Source organism: Fukomys damarensis, unplaced genomic scaffold, assembly GCF_012274545.1.
Source record: "Fukomys damarensis isolate Sample0158 unplaced genomic scaffold, DMR_v1.0_HiC HiC_scaffold_14, whole genome shotgun sequence".
NCBI lineage: Eukaryota > Metazoa > Chordata > Mammalia > Rodentia > Bathyergidae > Fukomys > Fukomys damarensis.
In genome coordinates, this window is record NW_022900926.1 from 53,852,300 (window position 1) to 53,879,456 (window position 27,157).

At 32.9% G+C, this 27,157-nt stretch overlaps 1 protein-coding gene and 1 pseudogene across 1 annotated transcript in view; one reads left to right on the forward strand and one right to left on the reverse strand.

Moving 5' to 3' along the window:
• Rngtt (RNA guanylyltransferase and 5'-phosphatase) overlaps positions 1 to 27,157 on the reverse strand; it is a 265,607-nt gene that overhangs the window by 155,605 nt on the left and 82,845 nt on the right. The window contains exons 9-11 of the mRNA XM_010633261.3: positions 26,093 to 26,228; positions 17,957 to 18,028; positions 15,850 to 16,014 (exon numbers count right to left, since the gene is read on the reverse strand). Coding sequence (XP_010631563.1) covers positions 15,850 to 16,014; positions 17,957 to 18,028; positions 26,093 to 26,228 — 373 coding nt within the window. The remainder of the gene's footprint in view (positions 1 to 15,849; positions 16,015 to 17,956; positions 18,029 to 26,092; positions 26,229 to 27,157) is intronic.
• On the forward strand, positions 4,272 to 5,259 carry LOC104868504 (annotated as a pseudogene).

Sequence of the window (27,157 nt, forward strand, 5' to 3'; positions counted from 1 at the left end):
TCAATACAATCAGCAAGAAATTTTTAGTGAGTCATAATCGTCCTTTTCACGTGTCATCATCCTGCCAGCATTGTGCCATGTAAGTGGACAATCCACCCAGCACTGTAGTGTCAAAATTTGTGAACTTTTTCAACTCTATCATCATTCTCTTCTGCTCTACTTCAGTGACTCCCTACTAAAAACTGCTAAACCCTTCATTATTTAAAATTATTCCATATCAAATATATTTTCCAATATTCTTCGACAATACCACCAATCCAACAATAAAAGGGACATTTCTACCTTCCTACTACACCTACATCTTTATTTCACCTTCCAAAAATTACTTCACCTACTAGAATTTGATAGAAACATTTCATATTCATCCTCATATCCTGTACAAATGCCTCTATGACTAGGATAAGACTGCACAGTACAGCATATGGGGTAGGTTTAGAGATTTGGAAAATAAGTATGAAGATTTTATGTACTCAAAAGCCACACAAATAGTACAGTCTGAATGCTGAACTCATTTATTATTTGAAACAGAAAAACCTACAGAATCTTGGCAACTATACAATGAGGAAGCCTAATTTTAATACACCATAATATTGATGACGATGATGATGATGATGACAGTGACAGTGGTGATGACAACTCCTCTGAGGCTAGTGGATCCACACTCATAAATAAAGAAAACAAAACTAAAAAACAGTTAGCTAGTTATCTAGCTCTCCAGATTTACGTAATATGACAGAATTAAAAGCAATCAGGGGCTGGGGGTAAGCTCTGTGGCAGAATTGGCACGCACAATGCCTTGGGTTCATTCCTCAGCACTAGCAAAACCAAAACAAAATGATAACAACAAAACCAGAAGCTTTCTTGTGCTAAGATCAGGAACAAGGCAGGGATATCCATTCTTGACAGTTTTTTTTAACACCATACTGGAAGTCCTAGGAAATGCAATGAGACAAAAAAATAAAATAAAACAGTATCATTGTATCATCAAAATTACTTAATGCAGTAAGATATGAAAAAAAAAGCACCATCATTTATATTAGCACCCAAGAAATATAGATTATTCATTTTCCAAAATATTTAGGACTACAAGTGCTTTAGTTTCCAGGATTTCCAAATATTTTCATAGACTTTACCAGTTGAGTGTCCCAATCTAAAAATCAGAAATACTCTGAAACATTTTGAGCAACAGGTTCACACTAAAAAATTTTTGAAGGATTTCAGATTTTTCCGATTAGGGATGTTCAATCTGTATAAAGGTATAATAAATATCACAAGCAATATACAAAACTCTAATGAAAGAAATCAGAAAAGAAGTAGAGAGATCCCTGTGCTCATGGACAAGGAGACAATACTGTCAAGGTGCCAGTTTTTTCCAATTTGATCTATAAAGCCAATGCAATCAAAATCAAAACTCCCAGCAAGTTACTGTGTGGATACAAACAAATTCCAAATTACATGGAAAGTGAAAAGATTAAAAAAAAACACACTACTGAAGAACAGAGTCACAGACTGCCACTACTAGACTTACTATACAGCTATTGCAATCAAGATTGTGTAATACTGGAACAAAGAATAGAAAAATAGACCAAAAGAATTGAACAGAGGCTAGAAATAACACATATAATCAAGTGGTTTTTGAGAAAAGAGCAATGGTAATAACATGGAGAAAAGATATTCTTTTCAACAAATACTGCTGGAACAACTAGAAGTGCACCTGTAAAAAATGAAGTCTGAAGCTGCAAACATATGATCCATGTACATTTCAGTATGTCTGTTATACAGCCATTAAAAGTTTGTTTTTAGGGAAAAAAAAAAAACTACTCCAGGCATGGTTGTCACATGCGTATCACCCCAGCAATCTAGAAGACCAAAGCAGGGTAGCAAGTTCAAGGCCATCCTGAACAATTCACTGAGATCCTATCTCAAAATAAGAAATTTTTAAAAGAGAGGTACGGGAAGAAGAAAAGGCTCTGGGCTCAATCCCCAATACCAAAGGGGGGATGACTATAAAAGGAAAAATAGCTTAAATTTTAGAAAGCATGCTTCATATTCTCAAATATCTAAAGAATAGTAAAATAAATGAAGCAGAATTAACTATACTAAAACCAGATACCTAAAATACAGAGCATTTTTAAAAGCTTTGCTATATACATAAAAAAGTACAAAATATGATACACAAAGAGAAAAATACATATAAAACAAAATTTTGAACAAAAAATGAGGCCAAAGTTGTACAAAAGAAAAAAGTTGGTACTTTTAAGCAAAATATGACTAACCAATCCTCAAGAGAAGCAAAACAAAATAATATTTACTATTTTGATTATTTGTTTGCTTTTGTTTTCTGAAAACAAAGTGTAACTATGTAGTTTAGGCTGGACCTGATGTTAGTCCAGGCTGGCCAGTAACTCAAGGCAGTTCTCTTGCCTCAACCTCCCAAGTGCTGACACTACAGGCAAGTACTACCACTCCCAGCAAAAGTTAACATTTCTAAGCAAATTCTAAAAGCATATAAAAAAAAAGTCAAATTATCCCTCTTTGCAGAAGGTATGATTCTACTAAAAAAACAAAAACAAAAACAAGCAAAAACAAAAAACCTTAAGATTCCACCAAAAGATAGAACTGACAAAGTAACAGAATATGAAAACCAAAATAAGGGTCAGGAATTTAGCTCAGCGGTTCCACCGCCTGCCTCACAAGCACAAGGTCCCAAGTTTGATCCCCAGTACCAAAAAAGAAAACCAAAATATTACAAAAATCAGTAACTTTCCTATATACTATAATGAACTAAGAAAAAAGGAATGTAATCCCATTTATAACAGGCACAAAATATAAAACAAATATCTACAAATAAAACTAACTCAAGATGTGAAAAATCTCTACAGTAAAAATTCCAAAACACTGAAGAAAGAAAGTGAAGAAAATACTAAAAGGTGACGTCTTCCCATGTTCAAAAATTATTAAAATAACCATTCTATTCAAAGTGAACTACAGATGCAATTGTCATTAAAATAATTCATTCTTCATCAAACTCGAAGAAACAATCATAAAATTCATATAAAAGCACAAAAGATTCAGAATAGCCATAGTAATCTTGAGCAAAATGAGAAAAGCTGGAGACAACATATTACCTGATTTCAAGACATACTACAAAGCTATAGTAACAAAAAGATGCCAGCATAAAAACAGCTCAGTGGGACAAAACAGAAATCCCAGAAATAAATGCATACACATTCAGCCAACTGACTCTCAACAAAGGTACAAAAAATATACTTCAAAAAAAGAATAGCTGCTTCATCAAATGGTGCTAGGAAAATTGGATATCCACATACAGATTACAAAATGACCCTTCAACTCAAAAAGGATCAGACAACTCAATGTAAAATCTGAATCTATTAGAGAAAAACATAGAGGAAACACTTCAAGATACTACACAGGCAACAATTTTCTGCATAGGACTCCAAAAGCATAAGAAACAAAGGCACAAACTGACAAATGTAATCATATGAAATTAAAAAGTATCTACACAGCAAACAAACAACAAGAAGAAGAGACAATTTGCAGAATGGGAAAAAAATCTTTGCTAACTACTCACCTGAGAAAGGATTAGTATCTAAAACATACAAAGAATTCAAAAACTTTAACAAAAACTACTCTAATCTTAAAATAGACAAATGATCTGAACAGGTATTTCTCAAAAGAACTAAAATGACCAACAAATTCATGAGAAAATGCTCAGGGAAATGCAAATCATATAGGCTAGAAGTATTATTTAGTACTAAGAAAGTAGTATTCATTAAAAATTAGTAGCAGGTGAGAGCTGGGGATTTAGCTCAGTGGTTCCACCTCCTGCTTTGCAAGCACAAGGACGAGAGTTCCATCCCCCGCACCAAAGGCGGGAAAAAAAAATTAGTAGCAGAAAGGTGAGAATAAGAGAGATACACATACATGAAGGTACTGTATATATATTATTATAGAGATTTAGTAGGTAATATCTTTAAAATCTAAATATATCATATGATATATTTATCGTTAACCACTAGGAATAAACATACTATTGCAAACAACAAACAAAAAATAAAAACAATGAAGTCACGATAAGGAATGAAGCACTGATTACATTACATAGTGAAGCTTCTAAACACTAACTGTGTGAACTCCTCAAAGGGCTAATATCTAGACTATACAAAGAACTCAAAAAAAAGTAGAAACTTCCACATTTAAACAGCCTATTTAAAAATGGGCATATGAAAAAAATGGACATTTGAAGTGAATACACTCAGATGAAAAAGTGCAAAGTGCCAACACATAAAGAAAAAAATCTTCATAAGCCCTTCAAGAAAGGCAAATTAAAACAACATAGAATCTTGCACATCTGCACAGTGCATGTATACTGGCTAGATGGAGGTTGTGGTAGTGATGAATACCTTGGGCCAAGTTATAAAGCCCCAAACAAAAAGGGCCAAGAGATTCCTTGAGAAGAGCAAAAATATGAAAAATGCCATGCTGATCAAAGGGGGGAAATGCACACACAACAGTGACACAAGTACTGAAAGACATGTATGCACTGAAAAAAAATATATGGAGTTCTATATAAAAAGAAAAATATTACAGGACAATTGAGGATCAGAAATTACTAGAATTCTTTTCACAGAAGTCAGATTATTTTTCATTCATATATCGATCCCATAATAAGCGACTCAATGACCTAGTAACAAGTGGTATTTATGATTACCATGTGCTGCAATATGATTGAATTACGTATTGAGAAATTTGTGCCTCTAAAATATATTAAGAACAGTAAATGTCCTAAGGGAACAAAATCCATGTTAATACTTGCTGGTGATGATTTTGATGTAAAAGAAGACCACAGAAGACTAAAAAGTATTTTTATTGATTTCTTCAGAGGCCCCAGAGTAGCAAATATCTGCCTGACTATATGAGAGCATGTCTTGCACTTCACTGCTCTGAAGGGGAAGGTTTACTTTTGAAATTTTACGTTGCTGTTGAACAAATCCGGTTGCAGAACACCACAGACTGAGTTAGAAGAGATGGGACCTTCATTGGATATGGTTCTGAGGACACACCTGGCCTCATATGATCTTTGTAAGTTATCTATGAAAATGACAAAAAGCTCTCAAGCCAAAGAAGAAGAAAACTATGTCCCTTGATACTTTGGGTACAACTTATGGAAGGATTCATATGCAGAAATAAGACCTAACCAAACTACACACCAGGAAAAAGAAGGGATTGAAGAAGTGACCTCCAGAAAGGATAAAACCAGGAGAAAAAGTCAAAGAGAACTGAAAACAATTAATGGAACATAACCAACAGCTAGAGTTTTATTGCAATCTATTTACTATGGGAAGCTTCAATACAATTCAGTTTTTTTTTTTTTCTTTTCTTTCCTTTTTTTTTTTTTTTTTTTTTTTGAGACAGGGCCTCACTATTGTAGTTCAGACTGCTCTGGAACTCACTGTGTAGCCCAGGCTGGTCTCGAAATCACAGTGATCCTCCTGCCTCAGCCTCCTGAGTGCTACAATTCAGTTTCTTAAGACAAAAAATAAATAAAACAACACAGAAATTCTTATTCCAAAAAAAGAATGATTATTCAAGAAATTAACTAATAACAAATGGCAAGAGGGGAGATTTCTTCGTTGTTGGTGTAAGCATAAACTGGCACAACTACTATAAAAGTAAGTATGGAGATTACCCAAAATACTAAACATAGAAATTCCACTTGAGATAGCTAATTCCCTTCTAAATATCTTCCTGAAAGAGTTAAAGCATACCATAATGATGTGTACAGACCCATGTTTATAGCAGCACCATTCATAACAGCTAAATCTTAGAAGCAGCCTATTCATCAATAAATGAACGGATTTAAAAAATGTGGTATTTACATACAGTGGAGTACTACTCTGCCACAAAGAATAAACCCAAGTCATGTGTAGGAAAATGGATGCAACTTTAGACCATATTAAGTAAATCAGACACACAAGCTTAAATATTGTATGGTTTCGCTTCTATAAGAAACCTAATATATAAAGTACAAAATAAAAGACAACAGAAAAAACATTATTGTTATCCAGCACCAACAACATATCTAAAAGCGTACCCTGAGATTTAATATAAAACTTTCTTACATGGCTTATAGGTTTTGTGGCTCGTTAGTATGGCTGTTAAACTGTATTCATGATAATTAACTTGATAAGGACTTATAAAATAAGTAAATCTGATGCTGGTAAAATATTTTTTTAAAAAATGGGGATGGAGGGGGAAGGGGGAAAATCTGAAATGTGTTATGTACATACACCAATTACCCACAATGAATATAATCACTATGCATTGCAAACATGTACCAATAAAAAAAATTTTAAATGCTAGTATATGAAAAAAAGTCAGTCACCAAAGTTAGCTTTTTTTTTTTTTAATATGAAGTGTCTAGAATAAGCAGATTTACAAAGAAAGCAGATGAATAATTATGTTGGGCTGGGAGATTTGGACAATGGGAATTCTTTGCAAATGGATTTAGGGTTTCTTCTGGAGAGGTTAAAAATGTCCTAAAATTGACTGTGGTGATCAAATCTAACTTGTGCATTAACTGAATGCAGAGAAATTACACATTTTACATGAATGAGCTGCCTAATATACAATTTTACCTCAACAAAATTGTTTAAAATTTGACAAATAATAATACTGAGTTCAGATGTGCTGCATACAAAGTATATACCTAAAATAATGACTAAAATAAAAATATGACCTAAAATAAAGATGAAAAGGTAAATACAAAAACCACAATATTAGCATAATGTAAGAAAGACAAACATTAAACAAGTAAAAGAACAGTTCATAATTCTGAGAAATATATGATCAAAACATACAATGAATATTTAAATTTTTTAATAATTACAATAAAAGACAAATGCCATTAATCAACCTCAAAATACTGCTTAATTCAAACACATCCCATCATACTTGCCACTTTCTAACACAGTTCTAGAAGCCCTCTTTCACAAGTAACTTTATGGGATATGATCAAAAATATGGTGAATATAGCTGCTGAGCACCATCTAACAAAGACAGGCTCACAAAAACATTACAGTGTGTCATCATCTACCTTCTTCACCACATCTGGCATGTGCAAAAAGGACCATGAAAAACTGGCTTCAAGGATTGCGAGAAATGATGGCAGAAACTGGCACGAATGATGGGATAACAGCAATGTGTCATTTACTATACTAATTTTTTAAACATTCACTGAATTTTTCTATCACATCACATAAATCCAAATGAATAAATATCTATGAATTTGTTGACACTGAAAAACATACTATGAATATTCATAAGGGGAAAATCCTAGATGGCATTATAATTATACAGACTATTGCTAAGAAGCTTTCATTTTAACTTTTAATCCATGACATATCAAATGATCCAAAAATAAATACAGATATAAAAGTCTGAAAGCAAAAAAACAAATAATAAAGTGGATCTGACTGACATTTATCAAAAACTTTACCCTAAAAATTTTTTAAGTGCCACCTTTTTAAATGTTTAATAAAGAGAACAAAAATGACAGCACATAAATTCCAAAAAGTGACACAAGAACACATCACAATCTCTCATCTCGGTACAATAAAATTAAAGTTTTAAATTAATAATAAGTGCAGAAAATGAAAAGCGTTTTCCACTAGAAAATTTAAAACTCTTTACACTTGGGAAAGTTGAATAAACCAAAATTGCGGTATTCTTAAAAACATGTCAAACAAACTACTAGATACTATACTCTAGGATAAAGTTGGTTTACCAGGAGACAAAAAACTAAACTGCTGCCATTAATAAGAGAAAGTCAAAGAAACATAAACATTTAAATTATGAAATCACATGAGAAAAAGGAGTCACAAAAACAGAAAAAATGTAAATTCTTACTGTAAATTATCTTCCTCAACTCTATAAAAATAATGTAAAACATGAATGAAATATATATTTTATTAAGAAATCATAGTAAAGCAGACACTAGGGGAGAAAATGTAATACCTATAAATTTCCGTATAAGTGGAAAGGCTATTAACCCAATCCCAAAACACTTGCACCCAAATAATTTCATGAGGCAATTCTTCAAGACCTGCAAATAAATAACACAATTTCAATACTTATATTAACTGTTCAAGAACACAGAAGGGAAACAATACCTCAGGTCTCTTTATAAAGCAAGTACAACACTGCTGCAAAAGTTTCAAAGCTTAATGTTTTAAATACCGTAGTAAGATTAAATAGAGCTTATCCTAGAAGCAAGAATGATTCAACATCAGGAAATTTTCATGTAATTCATTAGACAGACCTAAACAACACAACAACAACAACACAAAAAGAGAGCTGATAGTCACCCTATCATATGAATAAAACAACAGCACTTTTCATTGTTTAATGGTACATTTTAGGTATACAATATGACATTCATCATTGGAAATTTATACCTTTACAAGATATATCTTGGTTCTTATTTTTTCCCCATTCCCCTGTGCTCCTTCAACCCTTCTAACCCTCTCTATTTACAAAGGCTGTTTCACTTTTTTCCTTCTCATATTTTTTTCCTTTCCCTTCTTTCTCTTCCCCTACTTCTCCCATTTCTTCCCCTTTAGACCTTTTCTTCCTGTTTCACATTATCGATTATACATTCTGATTCTTATTTATAGCTTCAGTTTCACACACGAAAAAAATTATTCAGTATTTACATGTGTCCTATTTACTTCACTTAAGAGTATGGGCTCAATGTGCATCCACTTAGCTAGAAATGAATTTCTCATTCTTTATGGCTAAGTAGTACTCCATTTCTTGTTTTTTTTTGTTTTTTAAACCACATCTTCTTTATTCAGTCTCCAACTGATGGGCAATTGGGCTATTTCCAAGTTTTAGCTATTACAAACTGTGCCACTATAAACATGGGTGTGCATATACTGCTGTGATATGATTCTTTTAATTCTTTTGGGAAGATAACCAGCAGGGGAATAGCTGGGTCAAATGGGACCTCTCATCCTAGTTCTTTGAGGTATCTCCATATTGATCACCACAGTGATTGCACAAGTCTGCACTCCCACTAACAATGGAGAAGTATTCCTTTCTCCCCACAACCCCACCAACATTTGTTAGTGGATGATTTCTTGATAGCAGCCACTCCTTCTAGAGTGAGGTAGAATTTCAGTGTTGTTTTCATCTGTATCTCTCAAATGACCAGTGATGTTGAACATTTTGTCATATGTTTATTTGCTGCTTTTACTTGTTTGTCTGAGAAATGTCTATTCATTTCAGATGCCCAGTTTGAACTGGGTCTTTAAATCTGTGGGTCCGATTTTTTAAGTTCTTTTATATATTCTGGATAGTAGTCCTTTGTCTGAGGAACAGCTGGTAAAATTTTTTTCCCACATTGTAGGTTGTCTCTTTGGTCTCTGTTGGTGGTTTCTCTTGTAGTGCAGAAGCTTTTTAGTAAGATGAGATCTCAGTTATTGATTCTTTGTGCTAGTTCCTGTGCTACTGAGGTTTTGTTCATAAAATCTTTTCCTAAGCCAATGTCTTTAAGAGTTCTACCTAAGCTATCTTCCAGTAAGTTTAGTGTTTCTGTTTTAATATTTAGATCATTAATCCACTTGGATTTTAGTTTAGTGCATGGTGAAAGATAAAGGTCTAGTTTTAATTTTTAGCAGGTTGAAATCCAGTTTTTCCAGCACTGTTTATTAAAGAGCCTATCTTTCCTCCAATGAGGGTGGTTGGCTCCTTTGTCAAAGATGAGGTAGCTGAGTATGTCTGGAGTTGTGTCTGCATCTTCTAATCTATTTCACTGTTACTTCAGTCTGTTTCTTTACCAGTATCATGTCATTTTTATCACAGTGGCTTAAAACAACAGCATTTTATCTAAAGAATTTTTTTAATTTACAAAACTGAACATTCACTCATCAAAGAACACTAGAAGTATTCTCACTCAAATCAAGAATAAGCACTTGGAAGGCTGAGGCAGGAAGATCAAAAGTTGGAGGCCAGCCTACATAGTGAGCTTAAGAGCATGAAATAAAGTGCATGCAGATTGAAAAGGTAAAAGTAGCTCTCCCCGCACCAAATAGGTAATAGTGTATAAAAATTGCTGAGAGAAATTTAAAAAGACTTCTGTGAAACAACTATATACCAGACTGATTAACTACAAATTCAACTTTGTTAGGATGTCAGTAATCTCAAATTCACCTATATATTTAGTGTATTCCAATCAAAATCAATAGTAGATTTCATGGTAGAAATTGACAGCTGATTCTAAGATTCATATAAAATAGAAAGGCTTCAAATAACTCAAACAACTTTGAAAAAGAACAAAGCTGTAAAGTAAATACCTTAAATTCAAGATTTATTGGGCAGGGGATTTAGCTCAGTAATGCTGCCACCTGCCTCACAAGTGCAAGGTCCCTAAGAGTTCGATCCCCATACCAAAAAAAATTAAATTAAATTAAATTAAAAAGATTTATTGTAAGCAAAGGCAATTAACTGGTATTCAATTGAAGACAAACACATGTATCATGGAAAAACAGCAGATAGTTTACAAATAGGCCTAAACATATGTGAATACTTAATTCTTTATACAGGTACAAAATTAATTCAAGGAAAAAGGGTAGTTTCTTCAACCACTGGTACGGCAACCATTGGATATCCTTATGTAAATTTTTTAAAATCCCTATTGACGGACTAAAAACAATCCAAATGACATGAAAGTTCAATTATCAAACTTTATTGTGCAACTGTAAAAATAAAGAATGAGGCCAGGCATGGTGGTGCTCTGCTGTAATCCCAGAACTCAGGAGGATTGCCCCAAGTTCAAAGACAGTCTGGGCTACACAGTGAGTCTAGCCTGGACTACCTCGCTAGACTCAATTTCAAAAAACCAAAAATAAATAAACAGTATCTATGTAGGAATACTGGCACAAAGGGACTCAACAAAACTGTCAAGTTTAAAAAAAAAATAAAATCCCTGAGGGAGGGCCTGGGTTCAATACTCAGCATCACAGGAGAAAAAGGTTAAAAAAAAATTTTTTTTTTTTTTGGAGACAGGGTCTCACTATGTATCACCCTGAACTTCCTGCGATCCTACTGCCTCAGCCTCCCAATTGCTGGGATTGTAGGCATGTGCCACCACACTTGGCTTAAAAAAAAAAAGTTTATAAAAACAAAAGCTACAGAATAGTATGTAAGGACTCAGTGCTTTGTTTGGGGTGGAAGTGTTAAGAATATAAATAAATGTATTTTTCTTGTTTGAATAAAACAATTGTGAATAGATGACACAAATTAACAGCAATGGTTATTTGTCTAAGAATGAAAACTGGATGAAGAATGTTACCATATTTAATCTACTTAAATGATTCTTTTTCAGTTGGCGTTCAAACTGGAAATGTAAATAGAATTTGAAAACTTGCTACTTACTATGACTACACTGAATTTGTATTCGAACTATGTACTAAAGATAAAGATTAAACATCTCATTATCCTCTGTCTCTGATACATGAAATTACACAAAATGAAGACACTGTTAATAAAGCTGCATTAAAGTTAAACCAAGATTCGTAGATATACAAAAAATTTTAAAACAAAATATATATAGAATTGAAATTCTATTACTTCCTGCACAAAGTTTGCATGTTCTATAAAGTTTTTTGAACAACATAAAACTACCACTCTTCAAAGAAATGATACATACTCCCCTGTCAAATACTTTATCATTCTTCATATCACTATTTTGCCATTCCCATCAGCAAAGACAGAAATAAGAATCTACAGCAGTACATAAACTGTAAATTCTGTCCTATACGTGTGTTGCTTAGAATGTTGCAATTCTGCAAAAAAAATGCGTGTTCCTTTTGGATTCTGCAATCAAAAACATTTCAGTGAGAGCAACTGAAGACAAAAAACAACAGTATAAACAATATTAAAACTGAAAGAAGAGATGGGACACATATTTAAAATTTCAAATATCAAAATTGTTTTAATAAAAGAATGTCCTGTAAATTAAAAAGGAGTTGTGCAAAGAAAAATATAAGAACACACTTTCCTGTGAAAATTTACATAAAAAGTTGTTTGTTCTACATTAACTGGTTCAGTCTTAAAGAACAGTTCTGATGCTACACAAGGCAAATGCAGTCCTTCCTTTTTATCCTAGGGGAAATGATTCCAGAATCACTACCCCCCACCCCAGGACCTCCCTAATCCATCCCTGAGTAGATAACTAAAATCAGCAGATACTCAAGCCCCAATACTATAGTACATGTACATAGTACATATAAATCCTCTTATATACTTTAAATCATCTCTAGGTGATTTTAAATGCCTAATGTAGATGCTATGTAAATAGCTGTTACACTGTATTGTTCAGATGATGGCAAGAAAAAAAATCTTCAGTACAGACTTGTTTTCCTTCAAATATCTTCTATGTACAGTTGGATGAAGAGCCTGCAGATTCGGAAAACCAAATGTATGTCTAAGCAACACTAATTTGGATCAAAGACATTGGACTACCATTTTTCTTAAATGCGAACTCTAAACTATGACAGTATAGGCTATCAAATGAGTTTATTAAAAACTGAATGCAAACGAAGTAATTTGGCTTGTGCTCAACTTTTATGCTGTACTTAAAATACAAATGTTAAATGTATCTTTAGCCTTTCATTACGCAAGGCACAGCATTACATAGTCTCATGGGCCTGTAAAATCCCCAAGAACAAAACAGACTCAAAAGACCTTCAGTAAGCAGAGGGAAGATCATGGCAGCAGAGGTCAACCAAGTCTCCTGACAAGCAAGCAAAACCAAGTATTTATAAAAGGAGAATGCCAACTTTGTATCTATTAAGATAAAAAAGATACCCAGTCAACAGTACAGGGATTACTGCTAATCCAAAAGTTAACAAATTAAATGGTTTTGAGCAGAAGCAGTAAAACAACAAAAATTTAATTATCTAGGGTGTGAGATTATGCTAGAAAAGAGCTTAAAACACGTAGTTGTTGCATACAACCTTTACAATTCTAACATAAACCACTTCTTGTATGAGTAATATTTCCTGGGCTGAATGTAATAAAGACTGTGATGCTTCTTTGTGGCAACAATTATTTGAATGCCCTAAACGTGGCATAGAACAGTAATTATTAGTAGTTTTTAAACTAATATTCCACCAAAATACAACTTCTTAGATGCCCTGTGCAATTTTCATGTAAAAGTGTCAGTACCTTATGTATATTGAACACACAATAAATATTTTTTTTTTAAATGGCTCCTAAAACAGCTTTCTAAATCTAGGCACATCACTCCGAGGCTTCTTAGGAAATGGCCGATAATCTTTTTAAGGTAAAATGTGACACTCTATCCTTTCTAAAACTTCTAAAAAGTTTTAAATATTTATCAGCATATAACCAAATATAGGACCATGTGGTATGCTGCTCAAACCATGTTTACATTCTGATAAGGAAAGTAGAGCTTTATTATTGCTAACAAACATGTCTGCACCAGTCAGAAACCTCAATCAGGTTTGCTAAGAAAGTTAACCACTGCCAAACACATATTCAAAACTTTTAATAAATAATAAAAGGAGGAAAGAGAGAGAGAAAGAAATCAAAAGATAAATTCAATGTATCATAAACATACTAACTCACAACAGGGATAAAGAACACACTATATGTAATTTGCATATAAAAAAATAAAGAATCCCACCAAAAGTATTAAGAAATGAAGCAAAGTTTAAAAGTCAACATATAGTGTGTGTGTGTATGTATATATATATATATATATATATATATAAAAACCTAACAGCAGAAACTGTAAAGTACAATTGCTTTCAATGTTAAGATATGGTCGAGATCCTACTAAAAACAAATAGTACAGTACTTCTAACAGTAATACTTGTGGTGGTATTAAAACTAAAAATGATAAAAGTAAAGGAAGTAATGAAGCATTAACTCAATTAATGCCACTGAGACATTTTAAGAAGAAAAGACAGTGAGTAGAAAAAACTTCAAGATACTACACAGACTATGGAAAAAGAAGACAATTCCTTCCAGGAATAAATGAAAGATTAAAGAGAGAATATCTAGTCAGGCTTGGTGATGCCCACATGTACGGAGTTTGAAGCACTTAGGAGGTTGAGGCAGGAGAATCACAAGTTCAAGGCCCAGTACAAAACAAGACCCAATCTCAAAAAAATAAAAAAGTAAAAAATGAAGATAATAAATGTTAGAAAATAATTTCAAAGAATATTTTGGAGACATAGGCTGCCTGAGCAAGGTAAAAAATCCAGAAGATGTAAGAAATACATAGCCAAATTCAGATACATAAAAATTCAATTTCTCATTTATGGAAAACACCATCATAAAATTAAATGTATAATAATAGACTGAACAAAAAAGTATTTATAAATCCATAGAGTAAAAAATAATGGTAACTGGCATTTACTGGATGCTTCCTATATGCCCAGCACTTTTCTAAGAACTTTTTATACAGTGTTTTATTAAATTCATGTAACAAACCCAGAATTTATAAACTCAAATTACAAGTGAGTAAACCTTGGTAGGAAAAAATATTAAGTGTTTTGGAAAAGATCCACAGAGCAAGGAAATATCCTAGAGTTATCCTCTAGCAGTATAACTCATGGCCAACTGCACATCACTGTAATTGTGCCTGCCTGTAGGCCAAGAATAAAAGGAGCATGAGCAATGAGAGAAGGAATGAGCTCTCTCTGGAGAGGAAAATGACCTCATCCGCTGGAGAGGGAACGGCTTTATTTGGAGGACAATTTGGTGACAGTAACTAGTATATCATCCACAATCTTTATGCCTAAAATTCTACTTCTACTTATGCTGAATACCCATATAAGCAGACAATGGAACAAAGTCAATAACAGCAAAGACTAGAAGCACTCTAAGTATTGATAATACAATAATGTATGGTAGATCTTTACTGTCAATACCATGATAAAATAAGGTGGCAAATTCTATGCACTGACATAGAAATATCTTTAAGCCATATAAAGGGAAAACACAGAGAGTCCTAGAATATTTGGTATAATCAATTTTAAGTGTCAAAACAATAAAAGTAATATGTGTGTGTGTGTATCTAAAGGTAAACAGTGCACAGTAAGGTACATATTTTTTATTTAAAAATGTGTGATACAATAAATTTAAATATGTACCTTACTATGCACTATTTACCTTTAAGAGGAGGAGAAGCAGACCTAAAAAGAAAGTGATTTTTACTCAATATGATTCTTAATTTATAGCGTTGTGAAAAAAAAAAAAAAGGCAGTATAGCTGGACATGGTGATACACATATAATCCCAGCACTCAGGAAGCTGAGGCAAGAGAATAGCAAGTTTGAGGCCAACCTAGACTACATAGCAAGTTCAAGATCAACTCTATTTCAAACAATAATGATGACGATGTTGATGACAGCAATAACACAGACTAATGACCATGAATCAAAAGCTGTTATGCGAGACAAGGAGGCAACCTACTTTAAAGATCCACCACTGAGAATATTACTAAACAGGAAAAGCCTGGGAACTACATATTTGGACAATAGTGCTTTATCTGGTTCAGTTATTTCTACTAAAGTTAAGACAACTGGGCAGCAAACTGTCATTCACACTCCTCTCACAAGTTGAATTACGATACATGAATTAGAAAACAAAAATAGCTGAGTACAGTGTCATATGCTTATAAGCCTAGCAACTCAGGAGGCTAAAGTAGCTAAGGTGGGAACATCTTGAATTCAAGGCCAGCTTGGACAACTTTAGCAAGACCCTGTCTCAAGAAAGAAAAAAAAGTAAACATTACCTTTCTTGAAGCATGAATGTCAAAAAATGGCTTATTTCTGACACTAAATGGTTCCTGTGCTTTGTCAATGAGTCCACTCTTGATTTTTTCATGTCGAGGATTTATAATTTCTCGTTCTATACACTGCAGACGAATATTAAAATCACAATCTCCAACGGGCTGGGCCTGAATTATAAAGACAACCTTTTAATTTCAGCCCCCAAAACTATTTTATTGAAATAATTATTAAGGCTGGCACCTTGTACACAGCAGTCTCTATAAACAGTATCCTTTAGAGCTGTCTAGTACATGCATGCCAACCCAGATAACCAGTTTGACTAGTAATACAAATATATCTAAAAGTACATACAGTTATTTTAAAGCCATTTCTTCATAAAACAGTTTAGGAAAGTGGCATGAATTTACTATAAATTGATCCAAATATTTCACATGTTAATTAAAGCATTAATATACTAACTAGTCATTATTACTTACATAATTCATTAAAATATCTGTATGAAATCCATATAATTAAGGAGAATGAATAAATGACATCAAAATAAGCAGTACAGTCACCTGCAACTGTTTTTGTTAATGGTGCTGACACTTTACAGTGTAAAGAAGATATTAGACAAATACATTCTCAGCTCTAAGAACTACTAAATAAAAACTTTACATATGTTCAAAGTTATGCACTTCGCTTATTAGAAGGTAAAGTTATCTTCTCTTCTCCCCCAATAAGCTTTCCTTTGAGTGTCCTTAAAGCACATGATTTGAACCCTAAAATAAAAACTGAGAATAGGATGAAAGAGGAAATTTCCACTGGATTTCCAATAGAAACAAAGCCATCTCTACCTTTTAGGTCTACTTATAGGCCAATGAGTGTTATACCAGCAACTGTGAAAACATTAGCCAACTCTGGGATGCATTATTTTTGAGGAATATAGTAATTATAAACACAACAAAATGAAATTCTGACGTCTCCTAGCCTTGAGCATTTTTTTGGGGGGGTGGGGGCACAAGATCTCACTGTGTAGCTCAGGCTGGCCTTGAACTCACTATGTAACACAGGCTGGCTTCCAACTTGCAGCAATACTCCTGCCTCAGCCTCCCAAGTACTGGGATTACAGGAGTACACCCAGCTGCCTTGAGATTATTAAATTTGAAACTCTGTATTTGAAATACACAAATTCAACCCAAAAAATGAGATATATATACATTGAAAATTTCCAGGAAAAAAATGTCATTAACTTGGATTACAGCAATTCTGAAGTTTGAAAGTTGAAATTATTTTCTCATAAATGTTAAAACTTTAAAATTTAAATTTTTATGCCCAAAATTCTTAAATGTTTTTAGTCTGACTTGAATATTAAATGATGATGTGATATGAACATCTAGAGGAATGACTATGCCTTTTCATAGATGTATACTGATTTTCTTTTACTCATAAAAGCTATCTTGTACTGCCTAAGTAATTTAGACCTTCATATTACAATTAAAGATAAACAGGAAGCCATATTTGTATCTTCAAGTTATACATTCAATGCCTCATAATTATTTCTCTTTTGGTGGTTTTTGATTAATGTTCTAAGAAATAAAACGTGGCCTTTTTTAAATCAAGTACAAGATAACAAAAACCAAATAATTTTTTTAAAACATAATTTCCATTTTACAAACACTATCTCATTCTATCAGAGTTAAACTGTTTTTCTTTACTCAACTAAAGTTAAAGTAACCTAAAGATAAATATATATGGAATACATTAGGCAAAGCAAGAAAAAGGAGATATAAAAGTATTAATAAAAAAGATATCCAATCAGTGCATGACAGACACACATACCACCTGAGTAACAATTTTTCTTCTTACTATTTGAGGCAGTAACAGATACATTTGTTAAAAATATACCTATTATTCCAGTGATAATTTTTATTTTATAAATTAGTAATTTTCTACATTATTAACCAGGTATGGACGTATACACCTGTAATTCCAGCACTAGGCAGCCTAAGGCAAGAAGAGTGCGAGTTCAAGACCAGCCTAGACTTTGTAGAAAGTTTAAGGCTAGCCTCAACTACACAGCAACACACTATCTCAGAAGAAAAAAATAACATTATGAAAGGTACTTACATTGAATTTAATTATATCATATATCAAATATCTAGGAACCGCCTGTCCATTTACTTTGTCAATGATCATTTCCTTGAAAAAGAATAAGCAGAAAAGATCAGTTTTTCCAAACTTTTAACACCAATTTCTGTATTTTAATTATGTATATCGTACACAGAGAAAAACACATAAATCATATACACATTGAAGTGAAGACACCTGTATGGAGATCAAATAAAAAACTGTCAGCACCCAAAAAAAACTTCTCATTCTATTTATTATATATTGATATACAAGCACAATATCACCTCATATTTTTATGTATAAACTACTGTTATATTGTTTAATGTCTGACTTACTAGACAACATTGAAGAGTAAATAAATCACCAAATTTTAATTTCTAAAAAGCAGGATCATTTTTATACATAATTTTACTAAATAAATATTGCCTTTCAAGCTAGTTACTTTAGTCAAACTCTACAACTGCAAATGGCACACTTATTACAGATTTAATTCCAGTGTGGTCTTTTTTTGGTTTCATAAAGAGAGCTCTGCAAATCAGCCATTAAAAACTCAAAATAAATTATGTACACTTAACAGAAAGAGATAAGGATACAAAAGGATAATTATAGACACACACACATATATAATGCTGCATTATATAAAATTGTAATTCAGTGTAAAAGTATTTCTCTCTCCTCATATTCCTATCAAATTAGGTAGGTTTTCTTGCTATCCAAGTTCATGACAGAAAATTCACACGCAAGGGTGAGGATACAGCCCCGTAGTATAGCACTTGGATACCATGTGTGAAGAACCTGGTTCAATCCCAGCACCACCAAAAAATAAATTACACTAGAAAGTCCACACACAGTGCACAGTGAAGAGCACTTGCATAGGATATAAAAGGTCTAATGGTCTACTCATAGTCCAGAAAAAGAAAAATTATGAAAGACACTGATTTAATCTAGGCTTCATGGCACATGCCTATAATCTCAGTACTCTAGGAAGCTGAGGCAGGTGAATTGTAAACTAGAGCTTGGCCTAGGCATATGACTTAGCAAGACCCTGCCTCAAAATAAAAACTAGAAAGTGCTGGAGTGTATGTAGCTCAGTGCAAAACTTCTGCTTCAATCAGTTGCGGGGGGGTCAACACTGATTTAAGAAAAGTACACTTTGTTATTTTAAGAAAATATTATCAATCAATTTCTTTCTAAATATTTAAGATAAACATTTAATGATGATTATCAATGTGACCCAAAACTTGACATAAACTAAATCACACTTATTTTAAATTGTTTATTGAAATATTTCTGTTTAAATGCTTGTATCTGAGCATTTTATGTAATAACAAGGTGGTACATAGATAACAAGTTTCAACTAATTATTTTCAAAATAATTTCTCTTAATACCTGATACAAGACTATGTTCTTCTTTAAACATCATTTTCAAAAGCCAGAGAAAATTTATTATTAGCAAATAAAACAAGTAAAAAAGAATAAACAAACTGGTAGTATTTAAGCTGACAGTCAACAAATCACCAAGAGTGTCTTGAAACAGATAGAAAACTGGGTTCAGCTGTAGGACCATTCAACCTCTAGAAGCCCTTCTTGTAAAAGAAAAAATTCCCGATAATTTTCACTACTACAATCAAATACAAATAGGCAAGCTTGGTGGTTATCCTTCCTGTTATTTTTCCCTCTTCTAACAAGTAGTAAAAATAGCTAAACACATTTTCTGTATGAAGTGAAGGCGTTAGGAACCCACAATGAATTGGAGATATAATCTGAGTATTATTTTCCAACTAAGTTAAGAAAATACTCACCAAAAGTTCTTAAAAGAGAACAGTGCTTATGGATTCTAACAAAGACCAGGTCCCTTAGCTGGTAATAACAAAATGGTGGGAATTACTGAGTTAACCCAATGATCCCACCACCACACTGCTCTTCCCTACAACTGCCACCATTGCCCTAGGCTAAAAAAATCAGTAAACATAAAACATAGTTTACAACTTAATTTAGTTAAGAAAACTGGAACTGTTGTACACTGCAGGGGATTTATAAAATGGTGGATCACTTACTCTACAAACCAGGATACTTTTGAAAATGAAATAAATTGTTCTTAGCAATTATACTGAAACAAAAGGTGTATGCCCATACTATCTCAACCAAATTAGGACAGATGGTTTAAGCACTATTTTACCTGACAAAAAAAAAGAAAGCTTGCTACATAACCAACACTAGTTGAATACTAAAAGATGTGGAAGGTATTTTCCAGCAGGAAAAATGATGAGCAAACTAGTATTAAGAAAAACATGAAAAGGGATGGTATGGGATAAATTTTCCAAAGATCAATATAGGTGAAACTTACAGTTTAGGGATTACAATCGAAGATGAGATTTAAGACATTGCTATAAGCAATGGACAACTATTAAAGGTTTTAATCACTCTTCTCATGAACTGTTCTCTGAAAAAAATCTGTGTATATCTAAAGCTCATCTTCTGTAACCCATTCCTCAAGTTATCACAGTCTATCTGGATGATGAAATGTTCTGGAATTAGATACTGATAATGTGTAAAGGTTTATATCTAGATGTCCCCCCAAAGCCTCTGCGCTCCTCAGTGGGGCTTTGGAAAGGTGATTGGATAATGGATTAGCACTGATGGGTTTATAGCTGGGTGTGATGCTGTAGGTGAAGGCTGGTGAGAAGAGGTGGGGTCACTGTAGGTGTGGCCTGGAGATAATTATGTATTTCCTCCTTCCTTGATTGCCACTGCTTTCTGCTCTGGGATGCCATGTCATAAATTTTCTCAGCCATCATTCTTAGCCATGCCTCCCTACCTTGGAGTTAGTCAACTATAAACTGAAATCTCCCTGAACTGTAAGCCAAAATAAACCTTTCCTCCTTTAACTTGTGAGGATTGGGTATTTTGTCCCAGCAACAAGAAAATAATAACCAAGATACCATAGTTATGAATCTTGCAAATACACTAAAAACCACTGAAATAAACACCTTAAAAGGATGACTTTAATACTATTTGAGTTATATCACAATTTTTAAATATAAAACTACATTTAAGAAAAGAAATACTGAAAGCAGTTTTTCAGATTGAAAAGAAATAACTGAAGCCCAGGTATACAACATATACTAAATGTCAGTTATATGTGTAACAGATATACATATCATATAATATAGGTACAACAAAACGACTAAAAGGAAATATATCAAATGCTAAAAAGTAATCTTTTTTGATAGTTGAATTTACTTCACAATGTACAGACTTTCTAAAATTTCAACAAGCACATATTTTTTTGTAAAAAGATTAACAATTGAAAAAGAAAGGTTCCAAGATTCTCACTGTTAACTTTAATAATTAATGGGGTTTTTTAAGCCAGGTATGGTGGCACACGCCTGTAATCCCAAAACTCGGGAGGCTGAGGCAGGAGGATTGCTGTGAGCTCAAGACCAACCTGGGCTACATAGTGAGTTCTACGTCAGTCTCAACTACATAGTGAGACCAATCAATCAATCAATCAATCAATAAATAAATAAGATAAATTGTTGCTACATAGTGAGTTCTACGTCAGTCTCAACTACATAGTGAGACCAATCAATCAATCAATCAATAAATAAATAAATAAATAAGATAAATTGCTATTATTGTTATTATTATTATTAACAGCTTTTTTTTGAGACAGGGTCCCATTTTGTAATTTAGGCTACACTTTAACTCATTATATAGCTCAGGCTGGCTGCCTCTGAAGTGTCAAGATTACAAGTTTACAACACCATACCAAGCATTAACTGCTATATTCTTGTCTTTGTGACAATGTTAAACTGATTCAATGTCACTGATTTGTTTCAAATGAATTAATACCACATTTCTAATCTATTTTCTACCTTTTGTGGTCAAGGAACATAATTTAACAGTTCAAAACAAAATCTCAATCCAAGAGCCAGACAATTGGATGGTTTGAGTTATTCTTGGATCTGGAATTTTACAAAAAAACAATTTGCAAATTAAAATGCAAATCAGGAATCTAAGAGGACCAACATATCTAGAAAAACAGATAAGGCAACTATAATTCTGGTCCAAGTAAATTGACATCATGAATTATACTGCTATTTTAAAACCCCGCAAGAATCTGCCACTCTTAAATTATCCAAGCTTGGAGTAAAAATAAATAGTATTACTAAGTTAAATATATAGATAGTTAATTATCTAATTTTTAAGATACCTGGAATGCCCTTAGCCCATTTCCAACAAAAATCTTTTCTAAACCGGGCATGGTAGTGCATGCCTGTAATCCCAGCACTTGGGAGGCAGAGGCAGGAGGAACATTATGAGTTTGAGGCCAGCCTGCGCTATGTAGTGAGCCCAGCCTAAACTACATAGTGAACCTCAAAAAAAATTTTTTTTCTACAGAAATCTCTCCCTTTCTAATAGCAACCCTGACAACTTGTTTATCACAAAGTGCCAACACTGAAATTAAACCTGAATACTGAGGTTTTAGCTTTTAAAAAGAAAAAAAACTGATGCTCAGCTGCTGGGACAATTTGGCTCATGTGCCGACCGAAAATGCTCTGAATGACTACATGTCACACCTTCACTACCCTGATCTAGCATATGATAAAAATAATTATTTCCAATCAAAAAGGAGAAATGAACTAACTGAACAGTGTTAAGGTAACAGTCTAGATATTTTTAAACTGCATCTCATCTTACTTCTTTGTCAAAAGGCGTTTCAGAAGGATCATTTAAATGTGTGTACTAAACCATAAAAGCACTAGAAGTAAATGCAGGTATCAGGATAATTTTGAGGTGAAAATAACCCTCCCCTAAAATGTCACAAAAAGCCAAATATTCTTTATGAAGCCAAATATTAAAAACCAAGGGGGCGGGCACAGACAAGGGGAAAAAAATGAGAACCAAGACCTGTGATGTAAAGGTACAAGATACCAATGATGAAGGTAATTGTACTGTATACCTACAATGTACCAATAAATTCAATAAAAGAAAAAGAAAAAAAAAACAAAACAAGGTATCTATCATTTAACATACATCTACGTGCAGTATATGTATAATTTGATTACGATTTTTGGCTTTGTTTTTGTTAGTTTCCAGAGATCCCAGGCCCACATAAATGCAAGTCAAGCATTCTAATACTATGCCACATACTCACACACACATACACACACATACACACACACAAATATTCTATATGTAATTTATGTATATTTAAACTACTGTGCACTAGAAGAAATACAAAAAAAGGAAAATACATTTTCTCAAAATATGTGACAAGTAATCCCCTAAATAAGACAAAAAAGAATCTTACAATTTTTTTTTTAATGAACTCAAAAAAAATATGTAGAAAAGATTTGGACAGGCAACTCACATTAACTCACAAAGAAGTGAAAAAATGTTAAACCTCTTAACAAATTCACATAATAGCAAATTAGAAGAGTAACATCTATTTGACTATGTGTTGGGCATACATTTCATCACTACCTTACAAACTTTCTGACTTATGTTCTTAACAGTCCAAAAAGTAAATAGTATTAACCTTGCTATAGCATAATGACTAAACTCTAAGTAAATAATATGCAGTACCTCATGTAAAAAGAGATGGATCAGTTAGGTACCCAGAGTTAAGGCTTTTAACCACTGCACTATTAGCCCTGAAAATGGAAAAATCATTCTTTCCTTCATCAAATTAGAAAACAATGAATTAAAACCCACTGTCTAAGATATTGTGCAGAGCCACTATATATGTATAACTGTATATGTGTCTAAACTTTTTGAAAATAAAGGTGGAAATTACACATTTTTAAAATTTTAATGGAAATGTCCTTGAACCAAATACAACAAATGTTATGCAACCTGTTACCATCCCTTCCTTGGGAACATTACTCCTATTATACACTTCTGCCATGAAATACCTAAAACCTACCCCACCCCAACCCAACCCCTGTGTATACGTATATAACTCAGGTAAGGAAGACTTTTCTGGACTTTTCTCTGAAATGGACAGATGGATACTGGAAGGAAAAGTTCTCTTCTTGCTTGGGGTATAATCCAACTTGCCTTCCTTGTAATTAAAAAAAAAAAAAGGCCTCATGCAGAGTTAGGACCAAGCAATTAAGAACCAAAAATGGAACCAAAAACAGTTCCCAGCCAGTATCATTAAGAGTCAATCTATTTTGTTTTTTGTTTCTTTTGAAGCTGGACTTCAATTATTTATACTTAAGAGAATTCTAATACACACTACATACAACCTCATCTCTGAGAATCATCCTAAGTATAATATTTGACAAGTATGAAAGGAAAAAAGTACAAAATGTAACTTCATATATGTCTACCAAAAATCCAAAATGTCAACCAAGCCAACATAGTGATGAACACCTATAATTGGGATGCTATAACCTGGGAGGATGCAGCAGATGATTGGAAATGTGAGGTCAGTCTAGGCCACATAGTGAGTGTCAAAGACAGGCTGAACCAGAGTGAGAGAAAAAAAAAAAAAAAAAAAAAAAAAAAGACAACCATCAATAGAGAACTGGTCAAATAAATTGCAAAATGTTTTCTCAAACTTGCCTAATGAGAATCACTAAGTCATTTGCACAGATACCTAGGCTCTGAAAGATTCCAATTTATGAATTTTATGGGCTATTGGAGAAGATAAGACTTTGAACAAGTAATTTTTAATCCTATAATTTTCACCATCAATGTAGTGTGAAAACTTCAAATTTTTGTTATTTATACATAAATAAGCATGCAATTCAGACTTTTTTTTTATAAAAACATGTCCAAAACAAACTGCTAAGAAGAAAAATGGCAAGTTATAGAACATGTATCATTTGGTTCTCTTCATGCAAAATCACATAACTAATTTTCACGGTAGAGGTACTGTGACAATTCACAATTCACAATGTTTCTGGGACAGAAATGAAGCCCTAGCATCCCTAAAGATTCTGATACATATTGTGTTTAATAATCTCTGTTCTAAATTGCTCTCATTACTATGCACATGTCATATACCCACAAAGCAGATCTGTATGGTCATCAAAGGAACAACAGTCATCAAGAGGCAATAGAAGATACTATTACAGTAAGAGTTCTGGGCCGGGGATTTAGCTCAGCAGTTCAGTGGCCTGCCTTGCAAGCTCAAGGACCCGAGTTCAATCCCTGGTGCCAAAAAAAAGAGTTCCAATGAGTTTTATCAGCATTTCTGTGATTTTATACATTATTTTAGTTTTATTTAAGTGAATCAGTATTTGTAGTACTGAAGAGGGAAAAAGGTTTTTATAAAAACTATTTTTTGGACAGTACTAGGATTGAGTATACCCCCAGAGGTCATTATTTATTTTTTATTTTGATACAGGTTCTCACTAATTCACTGAGTTACACAGGCTGGGCTCAAACTTGTGATTCTCCTGTCTCAGTTACCCAGAATGCTAGGAGTAGAGGTGTCTGCCACTAAGACTGGCCTACAGTAATGTATTTTTACCAAAACAAATTAATCAAAGAGATTTTATGAGATGAGAAAAATGTTACCAATTTTAAAAATTCAATTATGAAATTAACCACAGTTGGTTTCAAAAGCATAATTCTCTTTAAAGAAGGATTATAGCTAAAGTACCAAGGGAAAATACAGAGGTAGTACAATATAATTAAAATTCAACTGGGCCAGGGATTTAGCTCAGTGGTTCCACCGCCTGCCTTGCAAGCACAAGGACCCGAGTTCGATTCCCAGTACCAAAAAAAAATTTTTTTCAACTGACCAGTAAAATAACAATAAAATTATTCTTTTGAGGAAAATTATTTTTTCAATAACAAAAAAAACATTAAATTTGTTCACTTATTCTGATAGTGACAATCATCAATACACAATCCATTTAATTCACTTTCCATATCTTTAGTTATTTTCCCCACTTTAAAAAAAATCCTATTTAGGTTCAAAAATTAAGTTGGCAAGTCTCTAAAAGGACTATTCAAACTAAGTGCAGGTGAGAAGCAGAAGATAACATCCAAATAAAAATTAGATTCAATTCTAAATTTCTTAATAGAAAATATCCACTTTTGAGGAAAAGAAAAACAGCAATGCTTGATTTATATATAAACATATCATACATTCACACACACTATACTTACCCCATCCAAAAGCGTATTTGATAAATGCATACGGAGATCTTTACGAAATGGAAATTCCAAATTTGACACATGAAACACTGAGTTATCTCTATCAATCATAAAAACTTCATTTGTGCCATCAATCAACATCATATAACTGTAAATTAAACAGTAAAAAGATAAAATTAACAATATAGTATCAAAAAAGTTATAAAAAACAGAACTTGGTTGTCCTCAAATTATATTCTTCCTATAGTAAGGTCCACTAGCATACCTCTCTGTATCTTGCAAATTAAAAACCATAAATAACATTTTTTAAGTAAAACACAGTATGAGGAAATGTTTTCTATGGAGAGAATGTGATATCCACGAGCAACCTTATGAGCCATTGTAAAGAGAGAATGTTTCTCTAACTTTTATTAGATCTTAAACATCAAAAGCTTACAAAGTTTATAAAACAAACATATACACACCTGTAATTGCATTTTAGGGCTCAACAGCCATATGAACTAAATATTATTTTCTCCACTGCAAAATTGAAAAAAGCAGGGATTTGCAAACAGCCAAACTTTAAACTATCCAATAATGCTCTCACTACCATACCAGCTAACTGAACGTTAGTTGTTCTCTGAATCATTATTATGATACAGCAAAACACAATTTCAAGAACAATTTTTCTTCTCATTCATGACTATAAAATTAAAGTACTTTTAAACACAAGCTATAAGAATTCTTATTAGTCTTTATATTCTCAAATCCAATCAGCACTATATATAAGTGGAATTTATACACTTATATAACAACCTATCATTCTTCAAATGGTCAAGCTAGCATCTCTGATTTCCATCGATGGATTATATCAAGCACTTCACACCATACAAAAAGTAAAGTCTATATGGGCTGAAGTTCAGGAAATTACTGAGTGAAAGGCAAGACTACCGAATGAATAACAGCAAGACTTGGGATTAAAATAAAGACCATATTTAGGTACCAAGAGCTCCAAAGAATGTTGAGAAAAACCAAGGCAAGAATAAAGATAAGGTTAAAATGCATGACTCTCAAAGAAACAATCATTTTGTGTAACCA